Genomic DNA, 25,116 nt, shown 5'->3' on the forward strand with positions numbered 1-25,116 from the left:
GGGTCTCCAGCACTGATGTTCAGTGAGCCCTGAGCCCCGACAAATGTCACCTTCCCTCGACGGGACTTGGCTTCCTCGCAGGTAAGAAGAGGGCTGATGGCGGCACTCCTGACAATCCCGCCGGCCTGCCTGCTGGACCCTGCAGCACCACCCCGCCCAGGGCCCTCGTGCCGGAGGGAGGCTGAAACCTGCTGGACCCTGCAGCATCACCCCGCCCAGGGCCCTCATGCCGGAGGGAGGCTGAAACCTGCTGGACCCTGCAGCATCCCCCCACCCAGGGCCCTCGTGCCGGAGGGAGGCTGAAACCTGCTGAACCCTGCAGCATCCCCCCACCCAGGGCCCTCGTGCCCGAGGGAGGCTGAAATCGCATCACCATTTAATAGGTTCTGCAAATAGGAAACTGGCCTTACATTTTATTTCTAGAATGAAATTTTAAGGAACAGCTTAGCCTGAAAATAATAATATGTGAATATCTGCTGGAGGCCTTCTCTCAAACCACCGCTTTAAGGTGAGTGCGTCCATGGGGTCCCCTGTGACCTTCTGCAGGGCAACCGAGGGCAGAGAGGGGTGGGCTGGGAGCTTCCCAGGGTAGCAGACCCCTGATCGCCCGCTTACAAGGAGGCGAATGAGCCGATCCCTGAGAGAAGAGGTGGCCGGGTGCAGCCCTCCGAGGAGGAAAGCGGGGAGGAGACGGTTGTAGGGACGAGCAGCGGGTGTCCCAGAGCCTCTGCGCCCCTGGGGCTCATGCTGGGGGTGGAGCTCAGGTGGGCAGAGCCGTGCAAACCACACGTGCCGCTGCGGCCCGTCGCCCTCCTGAGCCCTCCTCTGGGCCCGCTCCTGGGGCCTCTGCTCCGGACACCACGCCGTGCTCGCCCCTCCGTCCGTAGCTCGCCGGCCGGTCCACACCTGCGGCCTGGTTGCCACGGGGAAAAGCTGGGCTGGGCGTCCGCTGAGGGGCAGGCGGGCACGGCAGGCTGGGCAATGGGGCAGGTGTCACTGACAAGCCGGTTCCCGCTCGAGCCAGCCAGGGGCGCTCCGGGAAGGTGGCAGTGCCAGGTGGTTCTACAGGGCACTCACAGCTCCCAGAATCATTTCTTACAAGCCACCCCATAACCTCAGGTGATCAGATTAGGGGGCGTACCAACACACCATCTCCAAATCCCACAGTGGAATCCAAATGCCAGAGCTGATTCAACAGTCAGCTTCAACTTCTAGAAGGAAAGGAACTTTCGATTCATCCCCCAACCAGGGCCCTGCACAAAACCCACCACACTTGTGGTCGACACCCGCCGGGGGCACACAGCCTGGCGCGGCCAGCAGGCCGAGGCGTTGTCTTCGGGGGCTGTGCTCACCGACGCCGGGGCCTCCGCCGGAGCCGGGGTTCAGGCCGGGTCGCTGCCCCTGGGTCCCTGCTGCCCCTCCAAGTGCCCCGGAAGCATGGTCCACACAAACTGGCCCCTGGGCATCCCCATCCACGCGGCCCCTGGACGCTTCACCCACACAGGGCTCCTCCCTCACTGCCCTGCTTTTGGCTGGTCTCGCAGTTAGGCATCTCCAGCCAGGAGAGCGCCCGTGAGCTGGAAACACCAGGCAGAGGACACCAGCTGCGGCGGAACCCCGAAGCCAGACCTGGTTTTACAGGAGGTTGTGGCCTGGGTACCTGACAACACAGTTTCAATCATCACAGCATTCTGATCGTTGAAAACTTCCTTTTGTTGTATGTTGTGCAAGTTCTTGCTTTGAGGGCCAGGGCGAGGGCAGGTGTGTTCCCTCTGGGATCTGGAATCTCCGCACACCTGCACGGTGGGCGTGGCCTCTGAGCCTCCCTGCTTTGGGGTCCCCCGTGTCCTTTCAAGACCCCGTCCTCTCCACCAGGACCGCCAGGCGAGTGGCTGGGGCACCTGCTCGTCAAGCAGCCGAACTCTGCTGCGAGTCAGAATCAGAACAAAGATGGTGACGACGGGAACTCAGCTGCCCCGGCCTGGCCGCCCTGACGGCGATGCCACGGCCTGTCGGTGATGCCACGGCCTGTCGGGACAGAGCTGGACCTGGCGGGCAGGCTGAAACCCGTCCGCACAGGACGCCGTCCCCGCTCCTGCCCCTCTAGGCCCGGCCGCCCTTGCCCACAGCCCCCGTCCCACGCTGGAGCTGCTGCCCCACAGGCCGCGGGTCTCTTCGCACTCAGCTCGCCCCGCCTCCCCCTGCTGAGGTGGGGACGCTCCTCCCCCTGCCCCTGCAGCCTCCTGGAAGGGGCGGGTGCATGCCTACTCCAGACCCTAATCTACCTTTGCCCCCTCCCATCCCTGCGCTCCAGGTCCCTCCCGTCACCCCCCAGGAGGCCCCGTGCCCGCCCAGCCTCCCGCCCCCGCCAGGCACCATCCTTGGGCCTTCACACAGGTGGCACGGAGGCTCTCAGAGCACGCAGCCCGCCCCCCTCACTGCTCCCTTAGCCCCCCAGCACTCGGCACCCCTTCCCTTCGCGTGCCCCGGGAACGAACGCCGGAGGCGGTGAGTCTGCCAAGGGGCCCGCAGACCCAGCCCAGCCTGAGGAGCGGGTCTCTGCAGGGCCGGGCGGGACCTGGGCGGGGGGCCTCTCCCGCCGCCCCACGGGGATGCTCACCTGCCCGCTGCACCCCCAGCTCCCGCTCCCCACCAGGTCCTCGGAAGAGCAGTCTTCGCTGTCTCCTCTCCCCACGTCCCTTTCGCTCCCGCACCCAGAACATTCTGTCCCCCCCACCCAGGCTGTCCTTCCTGGGTTGCCGGTGGCCACCCAGCTGCCAGACTGGGAACACTTTCCAGCTTTTTGTGTGAAAATCTGCTAAAGCTGAGGGTCCCGAGCCCCACCTGAAACCCACCCCTCCTGGTGTGCCCACCCTCCTCCCACGCCAGCGCCCTGAGACCTCGCTGGACCCCCCGCCCTACTCCCCGCCCCGGCCAGGTGCCCTCATCCTTCCTGGGCTCCCCTAGGGGACCCAGCGTGGTCCACCCCTCCCGGGACCGAGCCTGTCACCGAGCTGCTGCGAGACTGCTGGTGACCGTGCAGGCCAGGCCCTCGAAGGCTCCAGAACCGTCGGGGTCAGACAGGGGGGTTCCACCGTCAGGCCTGCTCCTGCGGGCACGTCACCCTCCCCGACACCCCCTCCCGGCTCTTCCTCCGGGGCTTGGTCGGGAAGCTGCCTCACCTGAGGGCAGGTGTGAGCCCCACTCCGTCATCACATGCTCGCCTCACCTGCTCGGGGCCCTGCCACCCACGAGGACGGTACCGCGTGTGCCCCCTCTTATGCAGGTACAGTGACGGCTTGCTGAACACGGGATTGCGAAACTCTGAGTTTTTAGCTAATATTTTTTTGCTTCTAAAATCACTGCAGAATGTCCTCAGACAAACTCTCTACACAGGAAAAGACGTGGATGCCCTTAAAGAGATATAGAATTGCCTCTAGCAGGTTTCAAGTCAATATCTTCACAGCCCTGAGCGCTGGGCCCTCGGGGCATAACATTTCTGGAACAGATACGCCATCGTGAATGCAGCCAGTGCCACCAAACTGTACACTCGTCAAACAATATGTTTTATATATATTTTAGCACAACAGAAAAAAAAAAGTTAACAAAAACCAAAACATACCTTATGGAAGAAACCAAAGAGCTTCAACCTTCGTGCCAGGCTGGAAAGGTCACGGCGAATGACATGAACCTGCCCAGCTGCTCAATTTAAAGGCAACTCTCACTCACCAAGAGGTTAAAGCTTCCACTCTCGAATACCCAGTTTCACTGCCATCTCTGATAACCTTTACGATATCGCATTTAAACCCAGACTACGACCTAAGAGCACGGACAATCCCAGCTCCATCTCTGTGCACTGCCAGGCAGCAGGTAAGTGAGGGGTTAAAGAAAAGTACATCATTATCTCCTGGCCTGGAGGCCTCAGCCCTGCTCAGCAAACTTCAAAGCCGCTGGCCTGGCTGGTTTGAATTAAGGTTCCCTTTTCTCCTACAAGTCTCCAAGCCCAGGAGAAAGTGCCGCTGCCTCTGGATTTCATTAGGGGCAATTTTCTTATCTCTTCTTCATCTCGGGCTTGATCTCCTGAAATGCAAGGAGGCAGGCGTGGGTCTGAGCACAAGGTGCTGCCTCGAAAGCATGAAGGCACGCATGTCCTGGGGCCCCCAGGGAGCGGGGCAGAAGGAGGGAAAACGGATCCTGACCCTCCTTCCCCCATCCGATCGATGCCCAGGGAACCATAAATTGTAAACTTCAAAGTGCTATTTTACATTAAAATCAATAAAAAAAAATCCTGAAACGATTTTCCTTTTCAAAGAGGCTATTTGAGCTTTACAAAGTTCATTTGATAGGACATCATCATGTACACGCTTGGCAGAAGACTAAAACGGAATGTCAACAGAGACTCAGAGTGAAAGGTCCATCTCAAAGCTGGCGGGGTGGGGGGTGGGGGGACCTCCAGGACCTGCCTCGCCTGCCCGCTGGGCTGGATGCGGGCCTTTCCACCCCGATCAGACTGCCCAGTGCACACTGAGACAGGCCCTGGGGGCCGATCCAGTCGGAACCTGGCCTGAAGGAAGGGAGAACCACCATTTTTATAGCTTTAATCCACAGTTTAAAGAAAGCCCCGCCTTTTCTGCCTTCACCAGAATTCAGCGACACTGGGTCCCACGAGGCCCCAGAGTTCACTCGGGCTCTATCTATGCCTCTTACACGGAGTCCAGACCCTTTACCTCTAAGGAAGCCCCCTAAGAGGGCCGGTTCTCTGGGGGGAGGTGACAAAGTGCTGGTGGCCGGAGGGCATCTCAGGACAGGCCGTGACAACCCCGACCAGTGATGGTGGGTTCAGATTTCCTGAAGCTGATATTTAACTATGTACATGAGCAGCTTTCAGATGTGGTATCCACTGGGGGAGTCCTTCTCCCCTAAATAAGGGAGGGCAAATGTCAACATTACATTACATCTGATCAAGAGGAGGAACAAACAACCAAATTAAACCACTGAGATCAGAGGAAAAAGCAATCCAGGTGATGATCAGGGCAGGCCTTCTAAGGAGGTGATGGACTCCTATTTGCACAGACCAGTTTCATTGTTGAGCCGTTATTTCCATGAGCTAAGTGGTTGCGGAAGAGGCCTCATGTCGGCCGAGCCACCCTTGGGGCCAGGCCTTTGCATCACCAGACCCGGACACCCACCCTGAGGCTGGGGACCAGGACCCAGTTTCCAGATGAGGAAGCAGATGCTGCGAGGGGTCACGTGACCCATGACCTCTGCTGCCCCCCGCCCCCCAGCATGAGGCAGGGTCCTCGGCCAAACTTTTACGGGTGTGTCCTTTGCTGGAATCTCACCCGCCAGACACGACACACTTGCGCTGACACGCACACGTGCACACGCACCCACAGGCACACACACACCAACACAGACGCACACGTGTCCACACAGAGGCGTGTGCATCACACATACACACACCACACACGCTTGCATGCAGGACAGCAAGAGCACGTAGTCAAAGAGGAAGGGAGAAAAGTCCCCTGGAAACTTCATGGGCTTCCAATGCCTGGTGCAGACATGGTGCTTTTAACCAAGACTGAAGGTCTGTCGGCTTCGCCACCAAACAGAACTCTCCTCCTCCCGAGGGCCCCTGGGACTCGCACTTGGGCAGGTGCTGCCCCCCAGGCCACTTGCGCCTTCTCCAGCAGGAGAAGGAAACCTATGCTCTGAGCACACATTTCTGGCCACAGGAATCCCTTCCATCTGGCCCAGATCAAAGCAGAGATCGCCACTTGATGACAAAGGCAAACACTGTGTTTTACAACATCACCCTGCAGCCCGATTCTACCCGCCCAGCAAGACGTGGAGGAACCGGGATGAATGGGGAGTCGTCTCTCGATTTTTATGTCAGTAAAGGAGGGATATTTATTTCTGTTTCCCATTATCTCACAAAAGGTTTTTTGGAAGAAAAATTAGGAGATTACGAGCCCTTTCAGATTCGAGCACCCGCTTTTCATTAACACAACACTTTCTGACACCTTGCCTCGGTCTCCATCACTTTCTTACTGTTAAGACCCGAGACAGATTCCTGTTTTTCATTTAATGCACAAGACAGGAACACTGCAGACAGAAGGTGAGAAGACAGACTTGAAGATGCCACCTTTGGCTTAAAGAGCAAACTGGGAGAAGCCCCAGAGCCCGTTCCTCCAAAACGCAGAGACAGAAAGGTTGGTCCCTGCAGACGCACGCTCACGGCGCTGAGGGCCCTGCCGGGGGACCGTGTCGCGGGGGGGCTTGCTCACGAAGGAAGATGAAGGTCAAAGGAAAACAGTAAACCCCGCAAGAGCTGGAGCCACTGTCGGGGAATTCCCGATTGTTCCCTAAATGCCCCATGGGGCAGGAAGCCGGAACTCTTACCTGAAGGCCGCCAAGTACTCTGCGTCTCCCATGGGGGGGTCAAGGCCGCCGGTGAAAGCCATGTTGACGTTGAAGCCCACGCCGGGCCCCGTGCCCACCTGCATGGAGGAGAGAGATGGGCGTCACAGACCATGACCCCGGCGGCCCCGCCGGTGCGCCCCTAGCCCGCCCGGGTCCCCAAGGCCCCAACACACGGCCTTCAACGATGGAGCAGTTTCAGAGGCAGGGCCCCCGTCCCCCTCCACGGGTGGAGCGTGTGGGGCTGCCCTGCCCAGGGGAGGGGCCGGAAGTGTGCACCCACAGGGCCCTGCGAGCAAGGCTGTCCTTCCCAACTTCCTTCCCAGAAGGAGACCCAGAGGCAGACGATCGTTTTTCCTTGGGTGGGATTCCCCACTGTCGGGGCCTCTTTGTTCAGAGTGGGGGGCTCTGCTGGGGCATCGGGGTGTCCCGCAGGATCCTGCCGCTCCGGGGCCCACCGTGTGGCACCGGACAGGCGAGAGGATGGCCCCCACCCAAGGGACAGGACGAAAGGCGTGGCTTGGAGATGCGCTGTGACTGCACACGGCAGCCTCTCCTGCAGGACGAGGGCGCCCCACTCTCACCCGCTCGTAAACCCTGCAGCCTGTCTGGATTAGAACCAGAATCCTCTCCTGTTTTCCGTCTGTACTTGGACAAGATAAAGCCCGTGTGGGCACACGCGATGGAATCGAGGCTGACGGCTGCCCCCCAGCCCCGCTGGGAGCCCTTGCTCTGCGTCGCAGGTGTGGCCACACCTGTTCTCACGCCCCCTCCAAGGCCCAGCGCGGGATGGAGCCCCTCTCACCTCGTCAGGTGCCCCGCTGCCCGGGAAGAAGTTCCCGTCGTCGTAGCGGTGCAGCGAGATGTACAGGACGCTGGGGTCACTGTAGAAGGCCTGCTGGGTCCCGTTCCCGTGGTGCACGTCCTGGAAGGGCGGGGGCTGACTCAGCGCAGGTGCCCTCGGGCCCTGGCTGATGAGCCCCGTGGCTCGGGGCCCTTGGGGCCCGGGGAAGAGAAGGAAGAGGCCCCAGGGGGCGTCCTCCTCACCCCCGCGGCACCCCATGGGGCAGGTTTGGCGCGTGTCTCAGCTTCCCCGGAGGCCGCGATTTTCCAGGCAAAGTCATTTGATCAATGTCTTGTCACAGCCCGGAGGGTGAGGGCGGGGGAGGTTGCTGACCACGGCCGCTCACCTACTCCGCACCGGACCCTGGGGTACACGGGAGACCATCCCCGGGGCGGAGTGTCGGGGGTACCAGGCCCCAAACAGGAACGACAAACCGCTTCTCCCAATCACAGTGACCATGCGTTTAACGCACACAAGCGGGGCGGCCCGCTGCATACAGCGTGCACACTGAGGGCTGCACACGAGTCCATGATTTTAAACCCCGGGGAACTGCTCAGAATCCTTATCCTATTTATGAGAGCTCTCTGTGCTCATTGTAGGAAAGTGGAAGGAAAGCTGTAAGTGAGGAACCAGCTGGATCCCACTGAGGCCCACCGCCGCCGAGGGGCACACACCAGGGCCTTGGCACTCACGCACCACTTGTGCGCTGTTCCACGTGACAGTGGAGCCCTTACACGCGGTTCTGAGACAGCACCAGACGGAGCAGCCACTTTCCGCGGGTGCTTCAGGCACGCCCACCTTCTCCAGCACTCAGCTGTTACACGTGCCCAGCATCTCTGCCTGCTCCCCAAGGGGCGCTGAGGGAAGGGCCCCCGGGGGCCAAGGCACCGGGCGTGTGAAGACCGGGCTCCACAGTCCACGCTGTGCAGCCGTGGCCCCCATGGGCCCCTTGACCAGTGCCCGCCGCCCGGAGCTTGGGGGCGTCCTGGGCTGTGTTTTGGTTTTTCTTTGCCCAAAGGAGAAGGACTTTGCAGCATAAAAGATAATCCCACCCAATGTACCTGATCTTTTGAACTAAAAAAAATGATGAAATAAATCTTAAATACTAAAGAGAATGTTGCCCCTGCCCCCACCATATATGGCTTAAAAAAGGAGTAAAGTGAACACCTAGAATCCCCATCTCCAGCATAAGACTCCGTATACCTATTTTTGGAGTTCAGTTATTCTATAGCGTTTTTCACAGAGTTTACCCTTTGAGGCAGTGGGATTGTCAGATGTGGCCCCTCCCATGGGAAAATGGGGAAGGAGGTTAAACCACCGTAAACTGGCTCCCCTCTGCAGAAGCAGGGAGGGCCTTTACACGGGGAGCGACAGTGACACAAAGCTGCCTCGTTGGCTCGGGGAGGGCGGGCCACGCCCTTGATCCCTGTTGAGGTCCAGGCTCCACCCCCTCCTGCACTCCCGCCTCCCAGCGAGGTTTTGCAAGGATTGCCCTTCGGCTGCTGCCCTTAACCACGGGCCTGTTTCTAGACACTTCAGGAGCCGGGTTATTGGCAGGACCGGCTGATGGAAGCTGTCAAACAGACTCCTAACAGGCTTGGGCTTTTACTTTCTGCATCTTTGAGGTAGTTTCCAGAAAGTTAAGGCCCCCAAATCCCATTGCCAGTGGGGATGGAAAAGCTCGCCTCCCTCTCCCACTGTCTGGTGGGGGGATAAGGATGGGCCCACTCACCCAGTCCACCACGAGGGTCTTGCTCACACTCAACCTCTGCTGGAGAAGCTTGGCTGCAACGGCCACGGAATTGAAGTAGCAGAAGCCCCTGCAGGCGAGAATCAGGAGAAAGAGAGACAAATTCCGGGCTCTGATTAGTTTTTATTCAACTTGCGATAGAACATTCTAGAATCTCACGAGGGTCTAAGAAGGTGAGGCGAACGTGTGGCTCCCGATCAAGTGGTTTGGAAACGTTAACTGATGCTGATCATTGACACACACACACACACACACACACACACACACACACACACACACACACACGGTCCCTGCGTGCAGGCCGCCAGTGCTCCCAGGGTGAGAGAGTCCATCTCACTTTACGCCCCCAGGCATCTCCCAGAACATGCACTGACCGACCTGTCAAGAGGCACCGAGGCCCACAGAACACCGAAGTTACTCATTTGACTTGCTCACTGCGCATCTTTCCATATTCTAAGGTGTATAACAATGATTCTAGACAGTCTCTGAGAGAACGGGAAAAACAAGCTGAGAAAGTGAGTCAAGTAAAAATGAAAATCTCCTAAACCTGAATTTCCCTTTGCCTGAATCACCAAAGAAAATGAGAAGCCTGGGTGGGTCTGTTTTCGGGCTGTAGGCTGCCCGGCGGGAAGCCTCGCGTCCCAGCAGCCACTGCCTCTCCGGCCGCGCTGGCCCCAGGACTGACCTGTGCGGTCTCCGAGAGCCTCCACGGACGTGTCCCTCCATATTCCATCTCGGTCCATCTGCGCCCACCCTTCAGAGTATCTGATGGCTCAGACTCGAATTAGAAAGGTGACTCAGCGAAATGCCACAAACAATCAGCGTCCGCTCCTCAGTCACGTGGACCGTTCCGGGCCAGGGAGTGACCGCACGGTGGGGACGACAGCTCCCTTTACGGTGAAGGGTCCCTTCCTGAAGCCCGGCCCCGACGCCCTCTCTGGGGATTCGAGGCGGCCGAGGGCTCCGCCGCCCGTTGGCTGAAAGCCAGGCTCCTGGTGCAGCGCTGCCCCCACGCTTCCGGCTTCTCCCCACGGCTCTGTCTGCACCGTCCTTGCTTCACCAGCCGACAAACCAGGGCTCACTCCCCCCGCCACCGCCCATCGCCTCGTCCTGACGACCCACAACACGGTGTCTGCTGTCTCGGGGCCCGAGGGCGAGCCCCCGACATCACGCTCGCTGAGGGTTTTCTGCGTCCACTCTGCGCACAACTCCCCGGGTCAAGTCCTGTGACTCCCCCCAGGCGGCTTCTCCTCGACCAGGATGGACCCTGAATCCGCACGTCAACCCCGCCGCCTCGGCCAGCTTCTCATGTGCACAGTCAGGGTGTCCACAACCCGAAACACAGGCCAGAGAGCTGACCCCTGTGGTCATGACCTTGGGACCTCAGCCTCACGGTGCCAAGCCGTGAGCAGGTCAGATGGAAGGCCACACGTGAGCAGACCTGAGGCCTGACTGTGAAAGCTCTAGAACGAGGAAGCACCACGAGAACTCCTCTGGGGCAGCTGAAGCTCCCTCTCCCAGGCCTGACAACCAGACAACGCCTCTGGACTCGCTTCTGCACACACGGCCTCCCATTCTGCACACCTCCACACGCCGCCCCTGCATCTCTTCACCGGGACCAACCATAACCAGCTCGAGCTGCACGTACAGTTACGCCCCGCTGGACCGGCCGCGCGGGGACCGTGCACGGGCAGGTGCGAGAATGCCGCACGTTCCCTGCCCGAGAGTGACCGCGTGTGTACTTACATGGGCGTGCTCTCCTCCGCGTGGTGTCCTGGGGGGCGGACCACAGCAAAGCCGTTCTACGCGCGACACCAAAAGGGAGAGATGGGGACAAAAGATTGGTTTCAGGTCAGTGAGAAAAGGCAGAGTGTGCGTGAGGACACGGTTTCCAGCTGCCTTCTGGGCACACAGACGTAGCGCAGGATACAGGGCTGGCTGTAAGCACTTCAAAGACATCTAGGTCCCTTCTCTGAACGAGGCCTGCTGGTTACCACAAATTACTAAGATAAAAGGTGAGTCCATCCCCGATTTTCTATCTTTGACAGCCTGCTGGAAAGGCTGGGAGCTGCTCAGCTGGGGAATCAGGGTAGGAGTGGAAGGGGCACCCCGGTCCCCCTCTGATCATAACCAGCATCCCCAGGAAGCAACTTGACGGGAACCCTGGATGCAGATGAAACGGAGACGGCTCGGCTGCTGCAGATGCTGTGCCCTGTCAGTGCAGCTCAGTTCCCAGGGGACTGAGCGACGCAGAAAACAATCACCAACGCTTAGAAGGAAAATCTCAGAGGTTGGAGAGGAGCTTCAGCCCCCACCCCTGCTTAGGACCGCTGAATCACTTATGCTTTAAAAGAACCCTCTGCAAACCATCCTGCAGCCATTATGATAAAAACGGTTTAGACCGGCACCCCGGGTCTCACCAGCGCAGGAAGCTGTGCGGTCGAGGTCTGTAACAGAGACCCATGGGCCGCGGACCACGCTGACTGGGCGTGGGAAGTGTACCCAGCCTGCTGCAGAGACCAGCTCAGAGGGGGACGGGGGGGCACACTTGGTGGGAGCCCCGCCTCGGCACGCCTGGCGCTGCCCAACTATCTCCCCGTTCCTGCACAGGACCCCGCACTGCGGTTCTGCATGGGGACGTGGGCCCCAGGGGTTCCATGCCCCGGGAGCCTTTGCATAGCAACCGCAAGGCTCTGTGCCCTTCCTGCGGAGCTGAGAGCTAACTGGCGGCGGGCAGCGATGGCGGGTGGCCTTCGGGTAGGGTGGCAGGAGGAGGCCTGGGCACACACGTTTGCAGGGAAAAGGAAGCTCCCTGTCAGTGCCCCGATGAAGCAGTAAAACTTATCAATTTCATTAAACCTCGATGTCTTTTTAACACCCGTGCGAAGAGATGGGGAGGCGTGTAAATAACCCACGGGACTGTCACCTCAAAGAAAATGACAGACAGCTGCTGTTGTCAGGGGTGGGATTTGAGCTTTCCCGTGAAACCGAGAACTTTGGAAAACTTGTATTTGGCCCAGCTCTTCCCAGCACTGAGAAGACCTTCCTGATGAGATGGGTGGTGACATTCATGGTTTCAAATATTAGTGATGCTTTGGACACCGTATAATAAAATGTGTCAAGATTTGGAAGACCTATATGATCCAGTGAGCCCCTATTTCCAAACAACTATGCACTGTGCAAACGTCAGGATAAATGACCGGCTCCACGTGAGAGGCTGACGGAATTTCTTGTACAGGAGGACAAACTCGCTGATGCTGTTTTAGGGTCCACACTGCAACTCATCTTCAAGAAGCTGTCACTTGTTGAATTTTGGCATAGCATCAAAGAAGAATACCCACAATTATCTGGAAAAGCTATTAAAATACTCCTCCTTCCCCAGTTCTGCATCTGTGCAAGGCCAGATTTTCTTCATGTGCTTCAGCTAAAACAACACGTCACCAGACACGGAAGCAGAGGCAGGTGTGAGAGTCCAGCTGAGCGACTAAGCTCTTATTATTATATTTAAATTAATAAATATTTTAAAAGCCTCAGTTTTAAACTCTAATGAGTGGTCAACGTTGATGACCCAACTCATAAAGACAAAAGCTCTTTGGGATTTTTCAGCCACCGTAAGAATGTAGAGTGTTCCCGAGATGGAATTCTTTTGAGAAATGCTGTATCGTTACACGTGTTTTCACAAGCGTGGGAAAAGTCCCCTTGGGTTGGACGGTGATGACAGAGCTGGGTCCGCCCTTACTCCCCGTCACAGCCGCCAGGTGCCTGTCTGGAGGGGGAGCGAAGCGGGCGGGCTGGACCTCCCTCCCTCCCTCCCCGGGCTGTGTCCTCCCAGGACCCCTCCCGCTGGCCCGCACTGACCTTCAGCTCCCCCGTGGCCACCTTGAAGACCAGCTCCACCACGCAGCCCACGGCCAGGCGGGCCGCCCCCGACGAGTGGGCCTCGTTCCACGTGGTGTCGCTATCCACCTGTGAAGACACCACGCCCGCGGTAAGGCCGGCGTCCCTGGTCGCCCCCCATCCCGGCCGGGTGGCCGTGCAGCCAGGGGCCCCTGTGCTCGGCCTCTGAAACCAGAGCCTGCCGTCTCTCCTTGACTAATTACAGAACACACCCAGCCCTCATTCGGGCTTACTTTTATTTTTTTGAAGACACGCCAAAAAATACTAAACAGAAAAAGAACAGTGAATGCACCAAAAATAGCATGCCTGCATTCTTACCCCTTTCTGAGGTGTCATTTCTTTTCTCAATTGCTCCAAAATACTCCGTGCTAGGAGTCATGATGTCAAGGTTACCTAGTTCCCTTCTTTTTTTAACTGCAACTGCAGCTGAGTTACACTAACAATCAGCAAAAGCAAATGTAGCAAGTGTTAGAATTAGAGGTCCCTCCAAATTATGACTTTATTTCATGCTGGATTTAAGGAGAAGCTCCGTGCGTTTGACAGGAGTCGTTAACAGGGACGGCATGGGGAAGGGTGAGGGGAGGAGAATCCAGGCTCTTGGACACACACCAGGGGGCTCAGCCCAGGGGATGGCACACCTGCCCAGGTAGCTGTTCCCCTTCCAACAGAAAAACGTGTGTGGCACAAACCTGTCAGGTAACTTCTGTTTGTGTGTTGGTTTATTTACTTACACATTAGATATATTTTTTTAAACTCTAGCTAACGTGGGCAGGAAAGAAGACACAGACTTGACGCGTCAGTTCTGCGGAGGTTGAGTCTCCTGCGGGAGCCTGGGGGGCGGGGAGCAGGGGCCACGATAAAGCAGGAGCCCCTGGTTCCAGGTCAAGGGCGCTGCCATCCCCAGGGCAGGGCAGCTGGTGCCTCGGCCGCACACACCCGGGGCTCGCGCGCCCTTCCTGTGGATGCCCGAGCCTAGAGAGGGTTCTGGGAAGCTGCGAGGACTAAGCCCTTCCACCGGCAGCAGAGTCGGCCGGGCCTGGGCGAGACCCTCCTTCCCACGGCAACCTCTTCCAAGCGCTGAACGCTCGGGGCCCCGGACACAGAGGCTGAGCCGCAGGTGAGGGCCCGGCACCCCCTCTCCGGCCCAGCCACAGTCAGCGCCCAGGCCCCTGCCCACCTGACAAAGGCCCTGATCATTATGTGGTGCGGATGGATTTCTTTCAATGAAGTCTTGGGGCTTCATCTTCAAAGCAAGATGATTTAAAATACATTTACGAGCAGCTCGAGCTATTTCCTGAGGAGTGTTATTCCGTGCGGGCTCTTCTTTTCAATGACCAAACCTCTATGTTCTTTAAATAGCTTCCAAATGTTAGCAGAACGCTCTGCACTTAGCGCGCTCTCCACAGCATTAATATTCAACGTTCAAAGACCGGCTTCTGTTCTAAATAATACTGTGCTGTTACTCATTGAAGTAGCCACTCAGCTAGAATATTCTGGACCAGTTGCTTCAGCCGAAGAATCAATCCAATAAAATCAAAGCGAGAGCTGGTAGGAGGATCCGACCGGTTGCCTGGGCCTTGCGAGAGGCCGCACCCCTGCGGACCAAAGGGGGTTTGGGCAAAACTACGCAGATTATTTCTCCTCCAAATGCAACGGTTTGGGTTTTAGGCTAAGTAACCAGAGCCAGGTGGGGAAAGGGACTGACCCTTCCGTGCGCTCTGAAGGGCCTCTGTGCTCTGCTCTCCTCCCGCGTGACCCCAGGGTCCAGAAGGTCCTGTAACATCGCGTCCAGGGTGAGGGACGGACCCCCAGCCCCACTGCACTGTCTCCAGAGAACCTGACGGCACTTTCCACTGCTTCGGGGTCTCAGTCCCCCAGCTTCTGGCCACCAGCTCCCCAGGGACCAACGTGGGATGGTCGGGTTGGAGCCCTGAGTTCCAGAAGTACGAGGCGGCCCTGCTTGGGGCGACCACAAATGCAGGAGCAGGAAGCAAGAGAAAGAGCAAAGGGCCTACACCACAATCCCCTACAGCAAAGACGGAGAAAAGGTGAAGACAGGGAAGGGGAGACTTCTTACAGAGATTTCCAGTGGACACTCGGGGTGGCCACTCTGGGTGGGCCACGGACCTTAGAAGCCACAGCACTCGGGGCCCCCAGGGCCTGCCAGGGCAGGGCTGGAAGGGAAATGCAATAACCAGGAGGTGAGCAAAGCAGAAGTTTTTCTTATTTGGCTTGGAAAAAAAAGGTAAAACCATTTAAAAGCTCCATTACAGAACCTAGATGTTAATTCAAGTCGCTTCAGGGGAAGCAACGCACCCTCTCCTTCCCTGCTTCACCAGCCGACCTGCACCCTCCCAGCCACACCTGGGCCCCTGGGGTCTCCTCTGCTTCCCTGACAACACCCCGGGAGGCTGGCCCCCAGCTCTGGAAGGAGATTCAGAGGCCCAAGAGGGCTGCGGCTGCACCAGCAACATGGCGAGTCCACGCTGAGCCGGGCGGGAGGGCCGGCACTGCCATTCTCTGCCCTCCTATTGGGGTAGTTACAGAAAACAACTGAAAGTGAACAATCCCTTGAGACACCCTATGGTTCACACTTCCCACGAATTATTCTGACGGGCTCCCCTCTCGACCGGGTTCGACTTGGTGAGATTTTCCACGTCTCCGTGTTCCAGAGCATTTTTGTGCCTGGATGTGGAGGTGGGCGCTGGTAGCCTGCCGGGGGCTGGATCTGGACTTCACACCGGGGAGGGGCCACCTGGCTCAAGGCCCCAGGCCCAGTCCCCATTTCGCTTTCATTTGCAAATTATAAATCCTGCCTCGCACAGCATGCTGCCGCAGGGCAGTGCAAAGCCAAGCCTTTTCAAGTCTGGCCAAAAATTTGCCCCGCATTAAGAGATTGCAGCCTATTTACAATACAAAATACAATAACTCTAGGAGGGCCTGGTGGTGGTATGAATAAACGCCGTTTATGCTCTTTCTGACGGGATAATTTTCAAAGCAGCGATTTTTGTAAAGACTCAGGAAGAAAACAATTTTGTTTCATTTCCATAACGGAATCCAGACCCCGAGCTTCACCCTGCGATCTGTCGTTACGCTCACAAGACGCTGATGCGCGCTTCCAGCCGAGACACCTCTGCTGTCCACAAGGTCCTCCCGCCTCTCTGCGACCGTGACCGGCTGCAGCAGTTCCCGGGCTGGGGAGCTCCACGGCTAGCAGACTGGCCAGGAGGGGGCTGGTCCTTGCCCTCACCCTCCCTCATCCAGAGGACGGCGGGGGGACAGCCCCTCCTGATTGAAGGAGAAGCCCTGGCTGCGGGGACCTGGCCTCCGCTGCGCTGAGGGAGGGGTGGCTGCCCAGACGGGTTCTGCGCCCCCATCACGGGCAGGGAAAGCCCAAGTTAAATCAAGATGCTGGCTCTCCTGCGTGTCTACCTGCCCAGGTCTGCTCAAGAGCTCCATCTCCCGGAGAAGCAGCTCGACCCACCCCACGTGGCCCATAAACCTTGTGCCCACGGTCAGAGCTGCACTTGGGGCTTCGGGTTGGAGCTCGGACACGGGATCAACACACACCCCGTGAGGTGATGGATTCACGACCTGAGCCGGGACTGGACTGTTGCTTCAGTGGGTCAGACGAGACAGGCCCACACACCAGATCCCGTTTCCTAAAGACAGCCGTGGTGCCAGACGACCTTCCCTGGAGGAAGGTGCCCCAGACCCACCATCAAAATGCTCACAGGCTCACAGGGCCTTTGAAGCCACACGTGTGAGCGGTGGGGCAGCCCCGCCCCGCAGGCCCTGTTTATGGAAAACACCTGGCAACAATTACCTGCTCTGCGGAGAGCAAGGCAGCGATTTCTGTGACCACCAGGACCCTGAGAACAAACAGGACATTATTTACACATTAAAGAAATACTTACCCCGACACCACCGCAGGGCAGCCTGACAAACACCGATGTTAGCGAGCCTGCAGGGAGAAGGAGAGCCGAAGTCAGGTGGGCAGGGTCACCCAGCGCCCCAGCCTGCAGGGAGCACGGCGCTGGCCATGCCTCAACAGCGCTCTGACACTTGCGGAAGATGCACAATGTGTCCCACGTACGGAGGGGCAAACGGGCTTCAAAGGTACCACTATCACCGTGTGGCGCCGCCAGGGCGGCATCTGGCTGGTGGTGGGTCCTGGCCCAGCCCCTGTGGAGGGCCCTCGCATTCTCCATGGCAACAGCCCACTCCTCACGGGGTGGGGGGACCCCACGGAGGCTTCTGCTTCCAGCCCGAGCTCTGCACCTGGCAGGGAACCACGCAGAGCTCCCTGCCCCCAACACTGGCTCTCAGTTCTGAGCTCTGGCCGCCCTCCCCAGCTGTGAGCAAGAGAAAGAGGCCTGGGGTTAAACCCCCCGGGTGAGCCCTTTAGACATGGAGGGGTCTTTCGGGATGTAACAGAAGCCCCCTCCCCACGTACAAGTGTTCCAAGTTCCCTGGGATGGTGCACAGCTAAGAAACCACACAGCCTTGAACCTGGCCGTCTAGGAAGGCCTGCCCGGGGCCCACGCTGCAGACACAAGGCCCCCGTCCCACGAGGCTCAGGCCTGCCTCGGTGACAAGGACAGGGACTGTCTTCTTCCTCAGTGCGATGCGGGTGCTGGCCGATGACTAGCCTAAAACCTGCCTGTCACGCAGGACCAGAGGGCGGCACCGCTCCCCACCCCCGCCTCCGGCCGAAGCGTGAAGCCCAGGCTCCCTCCCCGGGCTGGCCAAGTGCAAAGCCCAGGCTCCCTCCCCGGGCTGGCCAAGTGCAAAGCCCAGGCTCCCTCCCCGGGCTGGCCAAGTGTGAAGCCCATGCTCCCTCCCCGGGCTGGCGAAGTGCAAAGCCCAGGCTCCCTCCCCGGGCTGGCCAAGTGTGAAGCCCATGCTCCCTCCTCGGGCTGGCGAAGTGCAAAGCCCAGGCTCCCTCCCCGGGCTGGCCAAGTGTGAAGCCCAGGCTCCAGCTGGCCGACCCCCCCTCAGGAGCTGCCCCCATCTGGGAGAGCCTCTCTGTACAGCCGGCGCTCCCTGCCCCCCTTCCACCTCGCTCCCACCGCGACCCCCAGGCCTTTCCTAGCCGGTTCCACAGCCCAGCTTGGGAGCCTGCTTTCTGGACCTGGCAGAGCTGGCCCGGTGCGGGGAGGGCTCACTCCCAGCACTGCCCTCTCCCCAACCCCGAGCACCAGCTCTGCTTGGGTGGCCATGAGCTGCTCCCAGGGCCCCAGGAAGAAAGCAGGCCTTGGGTCACAGGGTTCGGATGGCTCACCAGGGGAGCGGCCTTGGTGAGGTCTGTGCCCACCTTATCCAGGCTCCTGGCCTGGACCACACTGTGGACCCTCCCCGTCACCCCCCACCCACTCCGAGATGCCCAGACAGTGGGTCCTACCCCGGGCCTGCCCTGCCTGCGCCCACGGCTCTCCTCCAGGTCATGCCCCCCAGCCACCAGCATCCGGGCTCCCGACTGTGGTTCCCCTGCCGTGCCTTTTAACATCAGTTAAACTGATTCTCGCGGAGCCACACAGCCTCTGGCCCCATCCCCGTGAGGCCAGAGGCACGTCTGCCTTCTCCTCCTTGTGCCCCGACTGCAGGCCCACAGCCGGGAATCAGCAGGTGCGCAGGTGGGTGGAGGGGCCAGCGGGCAGGGAAGTGATGTCCAAGGAGAGCAGCCCTGGGAGGGGCTTGCCAGGCCTGCCCTGAGCCCCCCGTGGGAGGTCCTGGGGCCGGAGGGAGAGGGTGGGCTGCAGTGCATGACGGGGGCGGGGGAGAGGGGCGCTGGCACCACGCTGTCCTGCAGCAGATTCACCCAATGGCCTGAATCAGGGAGGGCGGCACCAGCTCCCCCTCCCCCCATAGGGCCCTGCCCTTGACACGCGGCAGTGGCTCTAGGTGACCACGGGCTGGGAATGGCTTCAAGACGGTTCTCATGACACCAACTATTCCAGCACACAGGAACATGATGCTAGGGATGTAAGAGCTTTCTCCCAAAGAATCCAAGCGCTCGTGTGTGTGAATCCATGTACATCAATCACTGTGTGTGTAAATATGAGTGAGAGGCGCTCTGCTGAGACTGGATTTCTGTGTTTGAAATTACAGACCATGATGTCTGTATTAAAACCATAAATCATCTGAATGTTTTGATTTTGCTCATTATCCAGCACGGAAAGACCACAATAATAGAAAAGGTAGGAGACCCTGCATCCAGACACAAGCCCACGCTCGGACGGGCAGCAGGGCCTGGAGCTCAAACAGGGAAGCTGTCCTGGCCCAGAGCTCCGGAGCGGCCTGGCGGCGGCCTCGCCATGCAGCGGGTCTCCCCCCGTCCCCAGCCGCCTTGGCCGAGGCCCCAGCTGGTCAGCGAGTCCCTCTCCCACTGGCCTCCTGTGTTCCGGGGCCACCACTGCCTAGGCCAGGCCACGAAATGTTCAAGCCGAGAGACGGGGGTCTGACGCTTGAGGACCACCCTTGCTTTCCCAGTCCTGGCAGGTTGGCTGACAGGCAGGCTGGGATGCCGACGGGCGTAGGGAAGATGCTGGCTTTTTTCTGCAGCCGCTGCCGCTCTTCCTGCTGTGCTGTGAGCGGAGGGATCTTCTCGTGGCCCCTGACCTGAGCACGGTCAGGCCCTCACGAGGTGTTCCGCACTCCTCAGCCACCAGGCCAGGCTCCCTCCCCAGGTCGCTGCCGTCAGAAGAGGAACCCTGACTTCCAGGAACACCTAAGGTGGTGACCAGGCAGCCCCTTGCAGCCCGGCCAAGCTGTGTCACTGCCCCACACTCACTACACAGGCCTCTTTGCACATGGCTTGGAAATTTGTGGATTCAATTAAAAAGAGGAAGGGAGATCACCCAGTAGTGTTTAAACACCGAATCAGGGTACTGTTACCATCATCAACTCTTGCCATGTCTGGAAGAGTCAGACTGATATAATGATGTCAGAACAGTCATCAGAAATGTAAATAGGTCTCAAGTGGCAGGAAGGTATCTGCTTGGGCATCCTCACGGCAACGTGAGTAGACTTCACAACACAGAACTCAGTTGGAGAGAGAAAGGAAACAGAATGGGGTATGATACCATTATGGTAAACGGAACGCACACACTCACAGTATGTGTGTTTGTGACAACACCCTCGGCTCATAAAAGAAACACTAAACACACTCCCGTGGCTGCGTATGGGCGGCACGGGGTCTGAGACGGTGGACAAACACGTCCACACAGAAGCCACGAGCAGCAGAGGGGCTTCCAGGGACAGAGATGCCGGATGAACTGAGGGGGACCCCCCGTGAGCTGACGGACACGGCTTGGCGGGAGGAAAGCGCCGTCTCCCGGCTCAGCCACCGTCTACTCTGCCCCAAGGACTCCCGGCTCCGGCGTCTCTCTCATTTCCCATCACCCGTCTTAAACCTAGTTTGGAACCAGTCTGGAAACCTCACCCGTCCTCCTGGCGGGGGACGCGCGCCTCCTGCCTGCAGGGAGACCATCCTCCCGTCGCCCCACCCCTGCCCCGTGGAGCATCGCACGCCCAGGAGACTGGCCTGCAGAAGGGCTCTTGGTGGGCTGACCAGGGGATGGGTGTGGAGCGTGGGTGGGCTCTGAGCCGCACGGCGCGCTCAGGGGGAGGCCGGCTGCTCTCCGGGCTGAGCCCCCCGGACACTGCTGAAGTGGGGGCTACCGGTCCCGTGTGCGGCAGCACCAGCGCCGTCCCGGGACCCACGGGCAGCCCCTCCCGTGCGGGAGAACATTCCGGGAACCAGGCTCCACACCTGAAGGAGCTGCGTTTCCTGGGGGATCCCGGAGCCCTGCCGGACGTGCCGGCCTGAAGACCCTGCACTTGGCCCACTCGGCTCCTCCCTCCGAGCCCGCTGACCTTCTCCCCCATCCACACTGTCCTCGTCCTTGAGGCCTCCTTTCCACAAAGCCCTGCCTGGGTCCGGGCCAGACCCTCTCCTCTGGGGCCCGGCCGGCACTCTGTCTCATTTCTGGACGTTCCTGCTCCGATCCGCACCCCTCCCTGTGCCATGGGCCTGGCCTCTGGGCTCTCCCGGGTGTCACCTGTCCTCCAGAGCCCTGGGCCCCTTCCTGGGGGCGGCTGGCTTAGACCTCCCTGCCCTCCCCTGCGTCCTGCTCCATGACTCTGGGTGCGCGAGGAACAGGAGCTGCACGGCCAAGACAAGAGAAGACCCCGGGCAGGCTATTGCGGGTCCTGGCCTGGCCACCGTGGCGGTCCGGCTCCGTGGACACTTTGGTGGAGACAGCCCAACAGGAGGCCTCTCAGCCACACTGGTCCAGGCTGTCCTGGGGGCTTCCACGTGGGGAACGGGCGGCCTCCTGACCTGCCTTCACCATCCTCAGGGGGTGGCCTCTGTGACTGACCTGGCTTCAGTGCTTTTGTCCCCCCAAATTCACATGTTGGAACCCTTACCCTCAATGTGATATTAGGAGGTGGGGCCTCTGGCAGGTGATTAAGCCGTAAAGATGGAGCCCTCGTGAATGGGGTTAGTGCCCTTATAAAAGAGACCCGGGAGAGCTCCCTCACCCCTCCCACCACGAGGACCCAGCAAAAGGCACGGGCTGTGAACCGCGAAGAGGGCCTCATCCACCACGCTGGCATCCTGAGCTCGCATGTCCGGCCTCGGGGCAGGGAGCAAGTCTGGCCGTGCCTTGATTCACCCTCATACTTGACCCAGTCTGGCTGGGTGAAAACTCCAGGCCTGAAAGAAGCTTCCCCCAGAACTGGCCAGGCGTTGCACTGCTACCGAGGGGCCTGACGTCGTCCTGGTTCCTGGCAGACCTGGTCCTCTCCCTGGAACATCGCAGCACCCTTGCATCTTGTCCCTGGGCTCTGAGATTTTCCAGCGGTGCTCCCTGGCAGGGTTCTCGCGGCTGGCGGCTGGTCCTCCGGTCCTGGGACCTTCTCGTGATCACCCCAGATGCTTTCCTTTCCTTTCCGTGTTCTCCGGAAGCTCCTGCTACCTGGGCCCTGAGCGCCAGGAACGCTCCTTTGATTTTCTTCTTTTCTCCCGTTTCCTGGTTTCCAGCTCTGGTCACCTTCCTGCTCCACTTTCCGGGGCCTTGACTCACCGTTCCTTCCAGGCCCAGGACTCGATGTCTGTGACCGTGTTTCACTTTACTCTCTGTTCTGTTTTTTCCCTTTTCTATGGCCCTTGTTCACGTTCTGTGGATGTGGTATCGCCCCTCTTTAAGGATTTTAAAGCTGTTCTTGGCTCTCTCTGCAGCGCCCCCTCCGGCCCCCCCACCCACCCAGAAGCCTGGCCTCCGAGCCGCTGAGCGCCTTCCCAGGTGCCGATAATCCTTGGTCTTCTGTTCGTGGCCTAGAGTGAGGACGTAAAGCCGGTGGAAGGTGCGGGGACATGGTGGAGACACAGTGGCCTTGTAAACTGTCAGCACCGTGTCAAGGATCTTAGGGGGCCATCTGCTGCGGTGCCCCTGATGATAGCTTCCTTTGGGCTAGTCAGTCCCTGAAGGAGGTCCCCATCTCTGCCCGGGGGTAAAGGTCAGTGTGCCGGGAGCCCAGCATGGGGCGGGGGGGTGGTGGTCTCACCGTGCTCTGTGCCTGAGTCTGTCCCAGCCCAGGGACCCTGTGCCTTTCTGTCCAGGGCTGTGGGGTCGGCAGGGCGTCGGGACGGAGGCCCCTCAGGCCCCTGCGGCCCGGTCCCCTGTCTGAGCCCTGCCTGTCCTCCACCCCGGGGCCAGGGTCTCTGTGGTCACTGTCACTGGACTGTCCGAGTCAGCGGGCGGAGCTGGGGGGTGTCTGTCCCCGTGCCACTCTGCAGCCCACTCCCTGGCACCTGCTGTCCGGCTCCGGGCCTCCTGCTCCTTCCCCGTCTCCCAGGTGCGAGGGTTTCTGTCTTCTAAAAGCCCTGTTGCTGCACACGACCCCCACCCCCCCAGGCCAGAGCCCGAGTATTTCCTCGCGGCCTCCGCCACCCCAGCTCCCCCACCCCAGCTCCTTGCAGGGCTCAGCGCCTACAGGGCACGCAGCAGAGGAGAAGACGTGCTCCCCGAGCGCGCGAATGAGTGAAGGGGCGCGTGAGTGCCCGGGGAGGGAGCAAGGCCGCGCTGCAGGATCCCCAGGAGGGTCAAGCCGGCCCAGTGCAGGGCCGGGCGCAGAGATGACCTTCGCAACATCTGCTACGGAAACCAAGGGAAACAGCGCACAGCCCACCCTTTCCCCCCGCCCCATCCGGGACCCCAGCGGCTGTGATTCCTGGGCCCCTGCTGCCTGCTTCGGCTCGGCTCAGGGAGGAGCCCCAGGGGGCTTCTCTCCCCAGGGGGCAAAGGCAGGGATGGGGAAGGAAACCCACGGTTGGCGACTGCCCCGGTTCCAGGCGGCTGGGAAGCGGGGGAGGGAATTACCCAGCAAGGGTCCTGACCGGAGAGGGGCGGGGGTCTGCGCCCGGGAGCCTGAGGGACCCTGCCCTTCTGTCGGACCCCCCCGCCTTATAGGGAGACTCTCACCACCTCCCAAGGCAGGAGATGCCTGTTAGGAGGTTCCTTCCGTCAGGCCCAGATCCCGCCCCCTCATCTGGGGGGCTGCCTGCCAAAGCCGAAGCCCCTGGCCCCCGGGGAGGAGGGGTCAGGTGTGGGGCGGGGGGGCTCGGGCTGCCACAGTGCCTCCCTGAGCCTCGAAGAGCGTCCCCAGACCGACTCCAGGCCCAGTGCGGGGTGGCCGGGCGGCCTCCAGCACCCCAGCTCTGCTATTTAACATTCTGCAAAACCACTGGTTCTCAGCCCATTTTCTCCCCAGGACACCGGACACAAAGCAAGAAACCAACTGCCCACGTGAATGCCAAGCGTGGAAATTTCTCCTCCGGCCCCTCACCTGAGAGCCTGGCCCGGGCACCACAGAGAAGGGTAATCCCTGCCCCAGCTGCCCGCACAGAGCCTGGTGGGCGACACTCGCCTGTGCAGCGGGGGGCATGCAGGCAGGACAGCGGGGCCTCGGGCGAGGGCAGGGCTGGAAGCAGCCTCGGCAGTAAAGGTAAAGAAGGCCTTGAAATACCTAGAAGTTTCTTACTGTCCAGTTTCTGCCTGTTGAGGGGGTTTGTGCCGTAGAGCAGGGCATGCGCCTCTGAGTGAACCGTCTGCAGCTCCTCCAGGGTGGCCTTGCGTCCGCGGATGCACTGCGGGGACAGAACGAGACAGGATACTGCAGGGGTCAGCCTCAGCAGAAGACTGGCGCCCAGGAGGAGATGAAATTCCATACGGGCACGAGCACAAAATTATCTGGTTATTGCGAAATCAAAAGCAAACATCTGACGCGATATTTGAAAAATATTTAAGAAATATTTTAGAGGGTTTGCCCTTTAATTAAAACTTAGGAAAACGTTTTAAAAAAAGATAATTCCAGCCTTCAACGCTTTAACCTTCACTGTCACACAACTGATCTGGCATCAAATTATTGCTTTGCTTTCCAACTGCCGGAGCCTGGTCTTAAAAGAGAGAGGAGCTGCCTGGGGGTGGACCTGCTCCTCTGCTCTCAGGAAGCGGGGTGCCAGACCCCAGCTCCTTGGGCATCGCCGAGCCTTCCTGCAAGCCTGAGATGGCCTGCAGTCGTCTGACACCCCGATCTGCGTGTCCGTCCGCATTTTTCTTCGGTTTAGAAATTCCTCAAATCTGGACCCCTCGGCTATTTTCAGATGTTCTCCAGAAATTATCTTGAGCTGAGCTACATTTACTTAACCTTTGAGAAGGAGGCTGGTTTGTGAAGCGAGATTCCAGTTGACACTTCTTTATACTTTCCGAGGGCCAGAGCGACACAGGAAGAGCCAACGGGACCCTGGGGGCCCAGGGGGAGCCCGTGGGCTTGCTGGGCCGGACGCACTCCCGTGCAGGGGCAGGCCAGGAGCTGCGCTCCCCCCGGGACCCTCCAGGGAGGCCCCAGAACCGCTCTTAATAGTACAACAGGCCTTCCAGAGACGCCTGCTGACGCAGGAGCAAAGGGCAGGGGAGCCGGAGGCCGGCTGTGACCGAGTCTTTGCCGGCCTGGCCTCCTCCTCGTGGAGGGGCCACGAGATCGCAGAGAAGGTTGCCCACCCCGTGGAGTGAGGGGCGCTGGCCGGGAGGCCTGGGCACCGGGTGGTCGCCCGGTCCCTCTGCTTCTCCTCTGTCGGGGGCCTCTCCAACAACTTGTGTTCCCTCGGCCGAGGGAACACGCGTCACCCTCTGGACCT

At 59.6% G+C, this 25,116-nt stretch overlaps 1 protein-coding gene across 11 annotated transcripts in view; it reads right to left on the minus strand.

Annotated features, from left to right (window-relative positions):
* Positions 1–25,116, minus strand: part of HDAC4 (histone deacetylase 4) — a 291,774-nt gene that overhangs the window by 20,250 nt on the left and 246,408 nt on the right. For 8 of the 11 annotated variants that reach the window (XM_082466245.1, XM_082466242.1, XM_082466239.1 and 5 more), the window contains 7 exons: positions 23,946–24,066; positions 16,829–16,875; positions 12,873–12,980; positions 10,761–10,816; positions 8,997–9,084; positions 7,226–7,345; positions 6,403–6,500 (listed from right to left, as the gene is read on the minus strand). In XM_082466245.1, the coding sequence (XP_082322371.1) occupies positions 6,403–6,500; positions 7,226–7,345; positions 8,997–9,084; positions 10,761–10,816; positions 12,873–12,980; positions 16,829–16,875; positions 23,946–24,066 (638 nt within the window). The remainder of the gene's footprint in view (positions 1–6,402; positions 6,501–7,225; positions 7,346–8,996; positions 9,085–10,760; positions 10,817–12,872; positions 12,981–16,828; positions 16,876–23,945; positions 24,067–25,116) is intronic. The other 3 variants (XM_082466244.1, XM_082466241.1, XM_082466240.1) reach the window with 3 other exon arrangements.

The sequence above is a fragment of the Balaenoptera physalus genome (genome assembly GCF_965194825.1).
Source record: "Balaenoptera physalus genome assembly, chromosome: 6".
Classification (NCBI taxonomy): Eukaryota; Metazoa; Chordata; class Mammalia; order Artiodactyla; family Balaenopteridae; genus Balaenoptera; species Balaenoptera physalus.